The sequence below is a fragment of the Balaenoptera acutorostrata genome, chromosome 8 (genome assembly GCF_949987535.1).
Source record: "Balaenoptera acutorostrata chromosome 8, mBalAcu1.1, whole genome shotgun sequence".
Taxonomy (NCBI): Eukaryota; Metazoa; Chordata; class Mammalia; order Artiodactyla; family Balaenopteridae; genus Balaenoptera; species Balaenoptera acutorostrata.
Window position 1 is genome coordinate 27468842 of NC_080071.1, and position 14956 is coordinate 27483797.

Below are 14956 nucleotides of genomic sequence, written 5' to 3' on the forward strand. Positions count from 1 at the left end.
CTCTGAAAACACACAGAAATCCCTAGAAATGGACCAACACTCTATAAAAACCTATATAGGAAGCTTATACAACAAAGGCTACCAATTATTTTTCACTCCTCAGTCACCTACCCTATTATGACGCAGGCACCTTTTTAACAGCTCTTCTGCCATGTCGTACTTTGCTGATTGAATATAAATATCAGCAAGCAGCAGCCAACTCCTCTCAAAGTCCTCAGCATCAACAGGATTCCAGTTCATCTTTGCAATCCGTTTCAGCTGGTTTCGGGCTCGTGGAGTTTGTTTCAAGATCATATAAGCTGTTGCCATTCCCAAAAGTGCTGGAATATGATCTTTCTATAAGGAAACAAGAGTTGACACCCCCAGATACACAAACATAAATGTGCCACGTTTAAAAGAAAAACACATGGACAGTAGCAAGTGCTACATAATATAAGGACTGGCCTGTGGCTTCTATTGCTGGCTTCACTTAAATACTGTGATATGGTCATTATGTAACACATCCAGTAACCTCAGGCTACCAGGAGGAACCATCTGGTCCAGGTAGTTCAGTAAGAATGCAGGTGCCGTAACCACACAATTCCAGACAATTAGGAAAACTTGTTCTTTAATGAGACTGACTGGTTGTTTTGGTTTTGTACAGAAACAGAAAAAATAAAATTCTATCTCATTGTAGTCCTAATTGAACATTTATATTTCAGAGTCAGCATTCTGGCTCCTTAGTTCTTTCACCTATAAAACAGGAATAACAACGATTTACCTGCAAATGATATTCCTTATCTATACTGACTTCTATTGCTCTTTTCCTCCTCCCTTTTCATTTGATTCAAAAGCCTCTTCTCCCAATAAAGTTTGGTCAATGAAATGTTATAAATAAGGCATGCAATTAATTAATCATTTGGAAACTATATGAAATAAACTCATGCCTTAAAATATGCTTTTAGATTTGGAGTCTGCAGCTCCTTGATAGTAACTATAAAAGACGATATTCTTTTAGACAGAGTTCAGAGTCAGAAAATGTCACTCGGCGAAACCAACAAGCTATTAAGAATTGGTATAAAATGGAGACCATTAGCGATCTATCCAGAAAACTAACATACCTAAGCAGTTATGTGTATGTGTCTGATAAAGATAAAGTGCTTCTCAAATTTCAGCAGAGGGACCATGATGCTTTTATAAAGAGAAAGACTTCCATTTAAAATATAAATAAAAGATGAGAAACTGTGATGTAGAAATTATAATAGCATGACTATAATAAAGGTGCACTGTAAGATAGCAAGTTTCAGTAACTAATAAAGAACAAAAGGAGAGTAGAGTGGTAAAAAGTGCAATGTCCAACACTGATCATGGTTGGAAGTCAGAAATAACCCTGGAATAGAGAAGGGCAATTCACTAGTTTGATGAACACGGTTTGTAGGAATATAAAACTTCCTTGGGTCTAATTTTATGTCTATCAATAAACTCCCAATACGTAATTTGTTCTCCTGATTAAGGAATGGCAGAAAGTTTTTTATTTGAATGCCAAATACAACCAATTTGGTAGTAGATTTTGAAGACGTGTGGGATATTATTAATTATTGAACGGTATCCCCCATCCCAGGAGGGCTAGAGAGGGAAGAAAATACAGACCTACTACGCATTTGTCAGCCAGATCCTAGGACAGCCCAAGAAGAGAAGGGTCCTGGAAAAATGTCCAGACCTATTCACATACTAAAAATATCCCACACTATACATTTAAAAATAAACTCTCTGATTTAAAAATCACACACCTTGAGTTTGATTAGAATGAATCAATTCCTCACAGCTTGAAATCACTCCTGAGTGAACTGAAGAATGGTTTCTAAAACTGCAGACTTGCATTCTAACCCCTACACTAGGCCCATGACGCCTTTTCTGGTGCGGACATCCTAAGATGTTCAGCCAGCTTTTCTCTCTCTGTCACTCTGAACTGCAATAACTTCACATCACAAAGGACAATATAGCTCTATTATAAACAGTGTACCTTTATGGTTCAAGGTGAGGGGAAGAGAGGAAGTGGAAACATTTTAGCTTGGGTTTAATGCTTCTTCCACTGGTTCCTCCCATGTCTTCCTGTCATTTTTCAATCAATCTGAAGGCCGCATAGTGCTGTGAATGAATCTACCCTATGCTCCGATGCCTCCCTGCCTTTGTTCACATTTTTCCCTTAACTTAGAATGCACTTCCTCCAACTCTGCCTGTGAAAATGCAATTTATCCTGGTTCTTCTTAAATCATACCTTCTTCCATGGAAAGGGTGTCTCAGCTCTCCTTATACTACCTCCTACAGCAGTGGTCCTCAACCTTTTCGGCACCAGGGACCAGTTTCGTGGAAGTCAATTTTTCCACGGGCGGGGGGTGGGGGGGGGGGAGATGGTTCAGGCAGTAACGCGAGCCATGAACGCAGCAGATGAAGCTTCGCTCGCTCGCCCGCTGCTCACCTCCTGCTGGCTGGTCCGGTTCCTAACAGGCCAGGGACGGTCCGCGGCCTGGGGGTTGGGAGCCCCTGTCCTACAGCACTTTCATTTGCAACTTTAGGACAGAATGTAACAGATTTTGCTTTGCATTACACTCAGTATGCATGTCTCATCTTCCCTAGACTACGAGAAACTTGAAGAAAGGGTCTATATGTGGTTTATCTTTGTGATTCTGACTATGCTCAGCACCCACTGGTCACTTAATGAATATTCATTATATTTAATATATGCAGCCTATGAGTTAAAAGGGAAAAATGCAAGATAAAAATTCACTTACTAAACTTCAATTCATACATCAATCTTTGGACATATATGGCCAGTAAACAGATTTGAGGACCGTATATTACTAATCACATATGTAAGGATGATAAAAAAATATTGTAGTCTAAGCAAAACAAAGAACTGGCACAGTCTCTCTAGGAAACAGCTGTGATGTCACTTACTGCCTTTAGTGTTCTCTCTCAAACCTCACAGTTTAAACTCTCCTTACATGATAGAATGTTACTTCACAACATTAGGGAGCTCTGACACCTTACTTGCAACGGTGCTTTATCATGTTTTACAGATTTTCCTAGACTTACAGGACAGCCCTATTTCTGGTGCTGTCAGCTGCTGTCATCCATCTGCTGCTGCACAGTCAATTCAACGGAGCACCCTGAGCACTACCTCAATGTCAGCAGAGGGGCTCCGCTTGAGGATGGAGCTGGGCGGCTGCTGCCTTGCTGTTTCGTCCCCAGGGCGGCTTACAGTGGCGGTCAAGTGCCACCATGGATACTTGCACCTAAACACCAACAGGAGTTGCAGGTTTTCCAAAGCCCTCCAGGGTCCTGGGAGGCAGGGGGGAGGGGTCACTGTAGGAGGTTTTGGTCATTTACTGCTGCTGCTGTGACCTCTGAACCACAAGAAAACACAGCAAAATTCTGTACATCCTGTGAGAGGCCCCACATGATGAGTCTCCCACGGCTTACAGCACCAGTGAGTAGAAGGACATGAAATCCCAAGTGCATGCTTAGAACTAGCTACTACCAACTGTTGATGGGGTGGGTACCTAGAATTCCTTCCTTAATAACAAGTAATTGGAGAAATACAGCACTGTGTGAGGGAAGGAAAAATAAAAGGCCCAGAGGGTGAGAAGGGCAGTGGATCTGAATGGGCTGAAAAGAGGAGAAAGCCTTTGATCTAATAATAATAAAATAATTTATCATTAATTAATATTTAATATTTATTATTATTATCGCAGGGGGTGATTTCAGTGTCACTAAAGAACAACATCATTATCCGCATGACTGAATTATAAGTTGTCAGTACTGATCTCACTTAGCTCTACAGCTGGAAAAATTTCAAGTTCACGTAAGTGAAAAGGTGAGATATCAAGGCAGCCAGGTGTTTGTTTTCACTTAGTAAGTTAACCTAGGCTACACTTACAACACAGAGGATAAAGCCATTGCCTTGAGAATTAATTTATGCCCTCTTGCAGAATTTCCTTTCTCTAGAACTCACTGTTCTAATAGAGATAAACGTAACACATCAACATGTAAAAACGCCTCCTCTGAAAACAAAGGTACATGATGTAAAATCATACCAAACTATGTATCTAATTTTTAATAATAGTAAATAATGAAGTCAATCTTCAGAAAACAAATAACTAATTAAAGTACATATTTCAACACCACCAAGGAAAGCTAACATGAAGTTGGAAAAGAAAATCTACTAACCTCCGACGTTGCTATTTCAGTGAAGGTATTCAATGCCTGCTCGACATTAGATTTCTGTTTGGTAGCCATTAGGCAACAGTTTTCCATTATGCGAAGCTGTACGTGACCCTGAACAGTCTGAGGTTTTAGTTCCTTAAGGAGCTTTTCTGCTGTTCTCACTGCTAACTGCACAGACTCTTGCTTCTCAGTTGAATTACTGTATACAATAAAAAATAAATCTATGTCTATCACTCATGAAGTAAAATTCATTGAGATGAGGGTACATTGGTTTCTATTTTTCTCACCAGTTTAAAAGTAATCCTAAAAAAAAAAAAAAAAAAAAAAAGTAATCCTACTGAAGAATGTCACTCATTCTCCTCTAATACAAAGTAAAGCACAGTTACAGTTTTAAGAACAAAACTAACATAGCTTCAATAAAACACCATTAAATGTTTATTCACTTTAGACTGAAAACAAAAATTGGATACTATCAACCTGTGGTAAGTGTGTTCATTTTAGCTAATATAAAACTAGAATTCAGGGTAAGTAGAATCATACAATTATCAAATAGCATACCTACTCAGAAAACAAAAGAAACAAGGGAGACTATAAAATACTGTAAATCAACTATATACTTCAATTCAAAAATAATTAATTAAAAAAAAAAAGGAGGGAGCAGAAAGTAACTAACTTTGTTAAAGCACTTGCTATGTGCCAAGCACTGTGTTATTTCATTCAATGTATGTTGAATCCATTTTATATATGAGAAAACCAAGGCTCCAACAGATAAAGTAATTTGCCAAAGGTCACATAACTAATAGATTTGAATCTAAGTTTGCCAGACATATAAAGTATACTTAATGCTCCTCACCCAGTTGCCTATTAGGCTCTCAGAAAAGAAATTCTTTGTCAAAAGGTTATAAATTTTAAGTGCAATAACAATTTGAATGTCTAATAGCAATTTTCTTATACACATACCCACACCCAGATATAATACATAAATAAATCAATTAATGAAAGGAAATTAAATTCTTAAAGCCTAATCACTAAAGCTATTGATCTTCTTCTCAGGCTTTTACCTTCTCTAAAACATTTTACGCTGTTGGTAATCTTCTTTCAAGCTCCCCTCCTTTTGTTTCTTCTATAAGATTAGTTTTCCTTCTCTTTCCACCAGTCATTGCCCTTTCCTTACCTCCCTTCCTCCAATCTCCTTAAAAGTTAGCACACCCCAAATTTAGTTCTCAGACTTCCGTCACTACATTCTACTCGAAAAGAGGCCATTCATGGGGTTCCAACTACCCACTCTGAGCACCTATCCCCCAAATCTGTATCTCAAGCTGTGACCTCCCTTCTGAGTTATATATTCCAAATTTGGTATTTTCAACCTATTGCTGAAGATTTCCATGGGGACAGCCTATAGTTGCAAAACGGAATGTTACCTTAACCTTTCTAAAACAAACAAAAAATAAAAAAGCCTCTGCCCCGCTCTAAATCTTTCAATGGTCTCTGTAATCCAAGCCTTCAGGACTGCCACTGAAACCTCTCAGCAGTCGGGTTCTCATTTCCCCCACCTCCTCTATGCAGCTCCCCCTGACTGCTCTGCACTATGATGTCTATGAATTCCTGCAACACTTAATAACAATTTAACTCACTTCCGTTTTGTTGCAGACTGAAAGGCTTCAGACACTGTCTTGCCGACCAGGTAAATTGCATGCATGCTCCTGGGGGCTGAAATGACCTCTCCTACTCCCCTTACACCCTTATACACTCCCCACCCTGCCTTCCCTGACCCTGAGGAGAGGGCAAGCAACAAATGCAGGCTGACAGAAGTATAACCACTTACCCGCAGTGCACCACAGTGGCCAACAGCTGGAGCTCTGAGGCCAGGGAGGACTCAGTCTAAATCTTGCCTCCACCATTTTCTAACTCCATCACGTTAGGTTAACTTGGAGCTTTTTCACACATTGTTAAAGGGAATAAATAAGGCAATGCATATAAAGTATACAGCCAAGATCTGGCAGAGAGCCATCTGTTAAGAAGTTACTATTATTATTATGCGGACAATTTTTCCCGAGGTAATCACACACTACGATTCATTCTATTTTCCACAGGGCAATTAGGGGAGTGTCTTCAATAGCAGGTCTGTTCTGATTTAGAAAACCTTCTAAAAGTATGTCATGCTTGTTTCAGAGAACAGTTATTCCAGCTATGATTTATTCACTAAACCGCCATTAGTGCTATCCTGGAATTTAGTTCTCTTTTATAAGATATCCTTGCTTATTATCCCTAACAAGTGTTTCTGGAAAAAAGCGTAACTTGTCAAATACTACTCACCCCAGGTCTCCATCCAGATTTTCAAATACTTCACCTCCAACAGTTTCATTGTCTGGATTCAAACAGATTTCTATCATATTATAAAGGGCATTTTGGCCCCAGTCACTGTCTTTCCGAGCCTTATTAAAATGTCGAAGGGCATCATTTGGTTCTCCTGTATACCTTGTTAGATGTTTAAAAAAAATTACTTATTGCAGTCACTAACTACAAACTTTAAGTCGTTTATAATTTATTTTTAATTTATTTGGTAAATAAAACTATTATATTTTAAAATACAGAATTTTTAAAATTCAAAGTATATTGTACTTTAGTCACAATGAGGAAAACAACCTATTATGTAGAATTTATTTGCCAATAAATTTACCAAAGATATAATCCTTTACAGTACTGAAATCCTGGCTCCAGCTTTGCTCTGGAGTTACGTTTCTCAGCCATTAAGAAAAATCTCGGAACATCCTCAAGTTTTCCACATCTTCTTAGGAGATCAATTAAACGAGATAATGTCATATAATTATCTAGAAACAAAGAACATTTCAGTTATGGACATTTTATAGCTTTTGTTTTGATGGTTAAAATCCTACTTCATTAAAGTATACTTTGCTTCAAATGAAGTGCAATTTAAATATAAATTTAAATTTAGTGCCTTAGGGGTTATAAGTCCCTAAAGAGACTGTACAGACACGGATGATTTATCAAATGATAAGGGATGGGCTGGTCTGGTCACAGTGAGAGAATGTTCAATATAGGCAAGTCTATAAAAATGTACATTTGTTGTGCCTTACTTTTCAATCGTCATTCCTGGGACCAAAACCTTCTAGAAACAGCCTCTGTATAACCTAAACTCTTAAATGTAAAATTCAGTAGGATCAATTTGATTGCACAGGAGTAGTCTACCTCTGAGACCTGCTTTCCTACTTACTGCAGCTAGGAAGCAGGTGAGAACAGTACACCTTGATGATAATGTTTAGGGTGGGCAATTAGGAATTTTACTCCAGACTTGCCTTAAGGTGTACATGTACCTAACACACTCGATACCAGCTTACTATATTATAACCGTAACATATTAGTCCCAGTATTTTAATCCTATTTTATCTTCTTCTAAGGAAAAAGAATTAGCTATTTAGTCCAAGGTATAATTTCCTGGCAGGTTTCTAGAATGGCTTCTTCTAATTCTATTCAGTTCTTTCTCATCACTAAGATACTAAATTTTGAGAATCATGTTAATACATTTTAAGACAGTGAAAATAATGTATGGACACTTTAGAAAATTTGGAAAAGTACAGAAAAGTATAAAGGAGAAAAAAAATCACTCATATTCCCACCAACTAGAGATTACCACATTTTGGTACTTTTCCTGTCATATATTTATGAGTAAAAATCAATCTATAAATATTTAAATGTAAACAGTGAAATATGTTGCTTACATATATACAAAGTTGGAGTCACACATGGGGTTCTGATTTTGATTCAACATTATATAGTAAACATTTCCCAGTTGTCATTAAATGGACTTCAAAAACACTTTAGTGACTGCACAATATTCTATTATATTGATGGCTCACATTTTATTTCTCTATAGTTGTGTTTTTTATGTATTAATATTTGGGCTCACAAGTTTCAATTAGCACAGGACTCATAGTAGGGAATTTATAAAAATCCTTATTTATATAAGCTATTCGATTCACTTTGATAGGGTGAATTCCTAGAATTAAAACACACATAGAAACAAAAACTTTTAAAAGAAATTTATCCTGATTCTATTTTCCAAGAAAAGAGAAGATACTGTATAATCCAGCACTTCCACTTCTGGGTATATACCCCCAAGAACTGAAAGCAGGCACCTAATCAAATATTTGTATACCAGTGTTCACAGCAGCATTATTCACAGTAGCCAAAGGTGGAAACAACCCAAATGTCCACCAGTGGATGCATGGATAAACAAAACATGATATATACATATAATGGCATATTATTCAACTTGAAAAGGAAATTCTGACATGCTACAACATGGATAACCCTTGAAGACATTATATTAAGTGAAATAAGCCAGACAAAAAAGGACAATACCGTATGATTCCACTTGTATAAGGTATCTAGAGGAATCAAATTCATAGAGGCAGAAAGTAGCTGGTGGTTGCCAGGGCCTACAGGGAATGGTGAGTTAGTGTACAGAATTTCAGTTTGGAATGATGAAAAAGTTCTTGAGATGGATCACGGTGATGGTTACACAAAAATGTGAATGTACTTAATGCCACTGAACGATACACTTAAGAATGGCTAACATGGCAAATTTTACGTATGTTTTAGCAAAACATCATTAAAAAAGGAACCTCTGTAGGCTTTGTATCTACTCTTTTAACATGATGTCAAAATAATCCAGGTTGACAATATCATCATTTGCCTTTTAAAAATTTTTTATTGACGTATAGTTGATTTACAATGTTGTGTAAATTTCTGCTCTACAGAAAAGTGATTCAGTTACACATATATATACTTTTTAAAATATTCTTTTCCATTGTGGTTAATCACAGGATACTAAATATAGTTCTTTCTGCTATACAGTAGGACATTGCTGTTTATTCATTCCACATATAATAGCTTACCTCTGCTGACCCCAACCTCCCACTCCATCCCTCCTCCAGCCCCCTCTGCCATGGCAACCACAAATCTGTTCTCTATGTCCTTGAGTCTGTTTTGTAGATAGGTTCGTTTGAGTCGTATTTTAGATTCCACACATAAGTGATATTATATGGTATTTGTCTTTCTCTTTCTGACTTACTTCGCTTAGTATGATAATCTCTAGTTGCATCCCTGTTGCTGCAAATGGCATTATTTCATTCTTTTTTATGGCTGAGTAGTATTCCATTGTATGTATGTACCATATCTTCTTTATCCATTCCTCTATCAATGGACATTTAAATTGTTCCATGTCTTGGCTACTGTGAACAGTGCTGCTATGAACACAGGGGTGCATGTTTCTTTTTGGATTACAGTTTTGTCTGGATATACGCCCAGGAGTGGGATTGCTGGATCATAAATGTAATTCTATTTTTAGTTTTCCCAGGAAGCTCCACACTGTTTTCCGTAGTGTCTGTACCAACTTACATTCCCACCAACAGTGGAGGAGGGTTCCCTTTTCTCCACATCATCTTCAGCATTTGTTATTTATAGATTTTTTAATGATGGACATTCTGACCAGTGTGAGGTGGTACTTCATTGTAGTTTTGATTTGCATTTCTCTAATAATTAGCGATGTTGAACATCTTTTCATGTGCCTATTGGCCATTTGTATTTATTCTTTGGAGAAATGTCTATTTAGGTCTTCTATCCATTTTTCAATTGGGTTTTTTTTTTTATTGTTGAGTTGTATGAGCTGTTTGTATATTTTGGAAATTAAGCCCTTGTTAGTTGTATAGTTTGCAAATATTTTCCCCCTTTCTGTGGGCTGTCCTCTTATTCTGTTTATGGTTTCCTTTCCTGTGCAGAAGCTTTACTCTTTCAAAGAACCAGCTCTTGGTTTTACTGATATTTTCTATTTCTTTAATCTCTATCTTATTTCCTTTATGATTTCTATTATTTCCTTCCTTCTGCTGACTTCAGGTTTTGTTTGTTCTTCTTTTTCTAATTCTTTTAAGTGGTACATTAGGCTGTTGAAGATTTTTCTTGTTTTCTGAGGAAGGCCTATATTGCTATAACCTTCCCTCTAAGAAATGCTCTTGCCATACCCCATAGATTTTGTATGGTTGCGTTTTCATTGTCATTTGTCTCCAGGTATTTTTTAATTTCCTCTTTGATTTCATTGTTTACCCACTGTTTTTTTAGCAGCATGTTGTTTAGTCTCCAAGAAATCGTTTTTTTCTCATTTCTTTTTCTGTGGTTGATTTCTAGTTTTATGCCATTGTTGTCAGAAAAGATGCTTGAGATAATTTCTGTACTCTTAAATTTGTTGAGGCCTGTCTTGTGCCCTAGTATGTGGTCAATCCTAGAGAATGTTCCATGTGCACTTGGAAAGAATGTGTATTCTGTTTTTTTGGATGTAATGTCCTGAACATATCAATTAAGTCTAACTGTTTGACTATATCATTTAGGATCTCTGTAGCCTTAGTGATTTTCTGTCCAGAAGACCTGTCCATTGATGTGAGTGGGGTGTAAATGTCCCCTACTATTATTGTATTCTTGTCAATTTCCCCCTTTAGTATTTGTTTTATGTATTTGGGTGCTCCTATATTAAGTACATATATGTTGATGAGTATAAAATCCTCCTCTTGTATTGATCTTTTTATCATTATATAGTGTCCTTCTTTATCTGTCTTTATGGTCTTTGTTCTAATGTTTATTTTGTCTGATATGAGCAATGAAACTCCTGATTTCTTTTATTTCCATTTGCATGAAATCTTTTTCCATCCATTCACTTTCAATCTATGTGTGTCCTTTGCCCTAAAGTGGGTCTCTTGTAGGCAGCATATTGTAGGCTCTTGTTTTCTTTATCCAATCTGCCACTCTGTGTCTTTTGATTGGAGCATTTACTCCATTGACATTTAAGGTAATTATTGATAGATATGTACTTATTGCATTTTAACCTTGTTTTCCCATTGATTTTATATTTCTGCTCGGTCCCTTTTTTGTTCTTTTTGTTTTTCCTTTTGTGGTTTGATTATTTTCTTTTGTATTATACTTATGTTCTCTTCTTTTTGGTTTCTGTGAATCTAGTGTATGTTTTTGACTTGTGGTTACCTTGTTTTTCAAGTATGTTAACCCCATCCTATATCTACTTGCCTTAGACTGGTAGTCATATATGCTCAAACACATTCTAGGAAATGAAAAAAAAAAATCCACTTTTTCTTACTCTCCTCACCCATCTTTTTACATCTTCATGTTCTTCCTTTTGCTGTTCATTGTGGTTATCATCACTTTCACAGAAATTTTCTGATTTTTTTTTTAATCTGTGTACTGGCTTATTCAGGTGATTTGCTTTCCAATTGTGATTTTCTCTTTCCTATATATTCCTACTTCTTTTCTTTTTAGAGAAGACTTTTCAATATTTCCTTAAGGATAGGCTTAGTATTGCTGTATTCTTTTAGTTTTTGCTTGTCTGAGAAATTTTTTTTTTTACATATCAGTAAAGCTGTTCTTACATTATTTTTTTTTAATTTTTATTTTATATTGGAGTACAGTCAAGTGTTCAGCAAAGTGATTCAGCTATACATACACATGTATCTTTTCCCATTTAGGTTATTAGAGAATATTGAGCAGAATTCCCTGTGCTATACAGTAGGTCCTTATCTATTTTAAATATAGTAGTGTGTATGTATCAATCCCAAACTCCCAATTTATCCCTCCCCCCAACCTTTCCCCTTTGGTAACCATAAGTTTGTTTTCTAAGTCTGTGAGTCTGTTCCGGCTTTGTAAATAAGTTCATTTGTATTAGTTTTTTTTGGATTCCACATATAGTGACATCATATGATATTTGTCTGTCTGACTTACTTCACTTAATATGATAATCTCCAGGTCCATCCATGTTGCTGCAAATGGCATTACTTTGCTCTTTTTATTGGCTGAGTAATATTCCATTGGATATATGTACTACATCTTCTTTATCCATTCATCTGTTGATGGACGTTTAGGTTGCTTCCATGTCTTGGCTATTGTAAACAGTGCTGCAATGAACATTGGGAAGCATGTATCTTTTTGAATTATGGTTTTCTCTGGATATATGCCCAGGAGTGGGATTGCCGGATCATATATATGGTAGCTCTACTTTTAGTTTTTTAAGGAACCTCCATTCTATTCTCCACAGTGGCTGTATCAATTTACATTGCCACCAACAGTGCAGGAGGGTTCCCTTTTCTCCACACCCTCTCCAGCATTTATTGTTTGTAGACTTTTTGATGATGGCCCTTCTGACTGGTGTAAGGTGATACCTCATTGTAGTTTTGATTTGCATTTCTCTAATAATTAGTGGTGTTGAGCATCTTTTCATGTGCCTCGTGGCCATCTAAATATCTTCTTTGGAGAAATGTCTATTTAGGTCTTCTGCCCAATTTTTGATTGGGTTGTTTGTTTTTTTGCTATTGAGTTGCATGAGGTGTTTGTAGATTTTGGAGATTAATCCCTTGTTAGTCACATCATTTGCAAATATTTTCTCTCATTCTGTGGGTTGTCTTTTTGTTTTGTTTATGGTTTCCTTTGCTGTGCAACCGCTTTTGAGTTTAATTAGGTCTCATTTACTTATTTTTGTTTTTATTTTCATTACTCTAGGAGGTGGATGAAAAAGATATTGCTCCAATTTATGTCGAAGAGTGTTCTGCTTATGTTTTCCTCTAAGTTTTATAGCATCAGGCCTTACATTTAGGTCTTTAATACATTTTAAGTTTATTTTTCAAAAGGGTGTTACATGTACCAAAATGTTCATTGCAGCTCTATTTACAACAGCCAGGACAAGGAAGCAACCTAAGTGTCCACCAACAGATGAATGGATAAAGAAGATGTGGCACATATATACAATGGAATATCACTCAGCCATAAAAAGAAATGAAATTGAGTTATTTGTAGTGAGGTGGATGGACCCAGAGTCTGTCATACAGAATGAAGTAAGTCAGAAAGAGAAAAACAAATACTGTATGCTAACACATATATATGGAATCTAAAAAAAAAAAAAAAAAAAAAAAGTGGTCATGAAGAACCTAGGGGCAAGATGGGAATAAAAACACAGACCTACTAGAGAACGGACTTGAGGATATGGGGAGGGGGAAGAGTAAGCTGGGACAAAGTGAGAGAGTGGCATGGACATATATACACTACCAAATGTAAAATAGATAGCTAGTGGGAAGCAGCCACACAGCACTGGGAGATCAGCTCGGTGCTTTGTAACGACCTAGAGGGGTGGGATAGGGAGGGTGGGAGGGAGGGAGACACAAGAGAGAAGAGATATGGGGACATATGCATATGTATAACTGATTCACTCTGTTATAAAGCAGAAACTAACACACCATTGTAAAGCAATTATACTCCAATAAAGATGTAAAAACAAAAAAAAAAGGGCGTTAAAGAATGTTCTAATTTCATTCTTTTACATGTAACTGTCCAGTTTTCCCAGCACAATTTACTAAAGAGATGTCTTTTCACCATTGTATAGTCTTGCCTCTTTTGTCATAAGATTAATTGACCACAGGTGCATGGTTTTATTTCTGGGCTTTCTATCCTGATCCATTGATCTATATCTCTGTTTTTGTGCCAGTACCAAACTGTCTTGATGACTGTAGCTTTGTAGAATAGTCTGAAGTCAGGGAGCCTGATTCCTCCAGTTCCATTTTTCTTTCTGAAGATTGCTTTGGCTATTTGGGGTCTTTTGTGTCTCAATACAAATTTAAAATGTTTTGTTCTAGGTCTGTGAAAAATGCCATTGGTAATCTGCTAGGGATTGCAGTGAATCTGTCGACTGCCTTGGGGACTATAGTCATTGTGACAATATTGATTCTTCCAATCCAAGAACATGTTATATCTTTCCATCTGTTTGTGTCATCACTGATTTCTTTCATTGGTGTCTTATAGTTTTCAGAATTACAGGTGTTTTGTCTTCGTAGGTAGGTTTATTCCTGAGTATTTTATTCTTTTTGATGTGATGGTAAATGGGATTGTTTCTTCAATTTCTCTTTCTGATCTTTCGTTGTTAGTGTATAGGAATGCAAGAGGTTTCTGTGTATTAATTTTGTATCCTGCAACGTTACTGAATTCATTGATGGATTCCAGTAGTTTTCTGGTGGCATCTTTAGAATTTTCTATGCATAGTATCATGTCATCTGGAAACAGTGACAGTTTTCTTTTCCAATTTGGATTCCTTTTACTTCTTTTTCTTCTCTGATTGCCACAGCTAGGACTTCCAAAACTATGTCGAATAAAAGTGGCAAGAGAGGACATCCTTATCTTGTTCCTGATCTTAAAGGAAATGCTTTCAGCTTTTCACCGTTGAGTATGATGTTAGCTGTAGGTCTGTCATATATGGCCTTTATTATGTTGAGGTATGTTCCCTCTATTCCCACTTTCTGGAGAGTTTTTATCATAAATCGGTGTTGAATTTTGTCAAAAGCTTTTTCTGCATTTACTGAGATGATGATATGGTTTTTATTCTTCTGTTTGTTGACGTGGTGTATCACACTGACTGATTTGCAGACACTGAAAAATCCTTGCATCCCTGTGATAAATCCCACTTGATCATAGTGTATGATCCTTTTAATGTATTGTTGGATTTGGTTTGCTAGTATTTTGTTGACTGTTTTTGCATCTGTGTTCATCAGTAATACTGGCCTGCAGTTTTCTTTTTTTGCTGGTATCTTTGTCTGGTTTTGGTATCAGGATGATGGTGGCCTCATAAAATGAGATTGGGAGCGTTCCTTCCTCTGCAGTATTTTGGAATACTTTCAGAAGGATAGGTGTT

General features: G+C 36.7%; 1 protein-coding gene across 8 annotated transcripts in view; it reads right to left on the reverse strand.

Moving 5' to 3' along the window:
* The window catches only part of TTC21B (tetratricopeptide repeat domain 21B), a 98388-nt gene that overhangs the window by 21566 nt on the left and 61866 nt on the right, over positions 1-14956 (reverse strand). For all 8 annotated transcript variants that reach the window (XR_451083.2, XR_009009063.1, XR_009009065.1 and 5 more), the window contains 4 exons: positions 6887-7037; positions 6523-6684; positions 4210-4405; positions 112-336 (listed from right to left, as the gene is read on the reverse strand). Coding sequence is in view for 3 of the 8 variants with exons in the window: in XM_057551467.1 (XP_057407450.1) it covers positions 112-336; positions 4210-4405; positions 6523-6684; positions 6887-7037 (734 nt within the window). In the remaining 5 variants the exon portion in view is untranslated. The remainder of the gene's footprint in view (positions 1-111; positions 337-4209; positions 4406-6522; positions 6685-6886; positions 7038-14956) is intronic.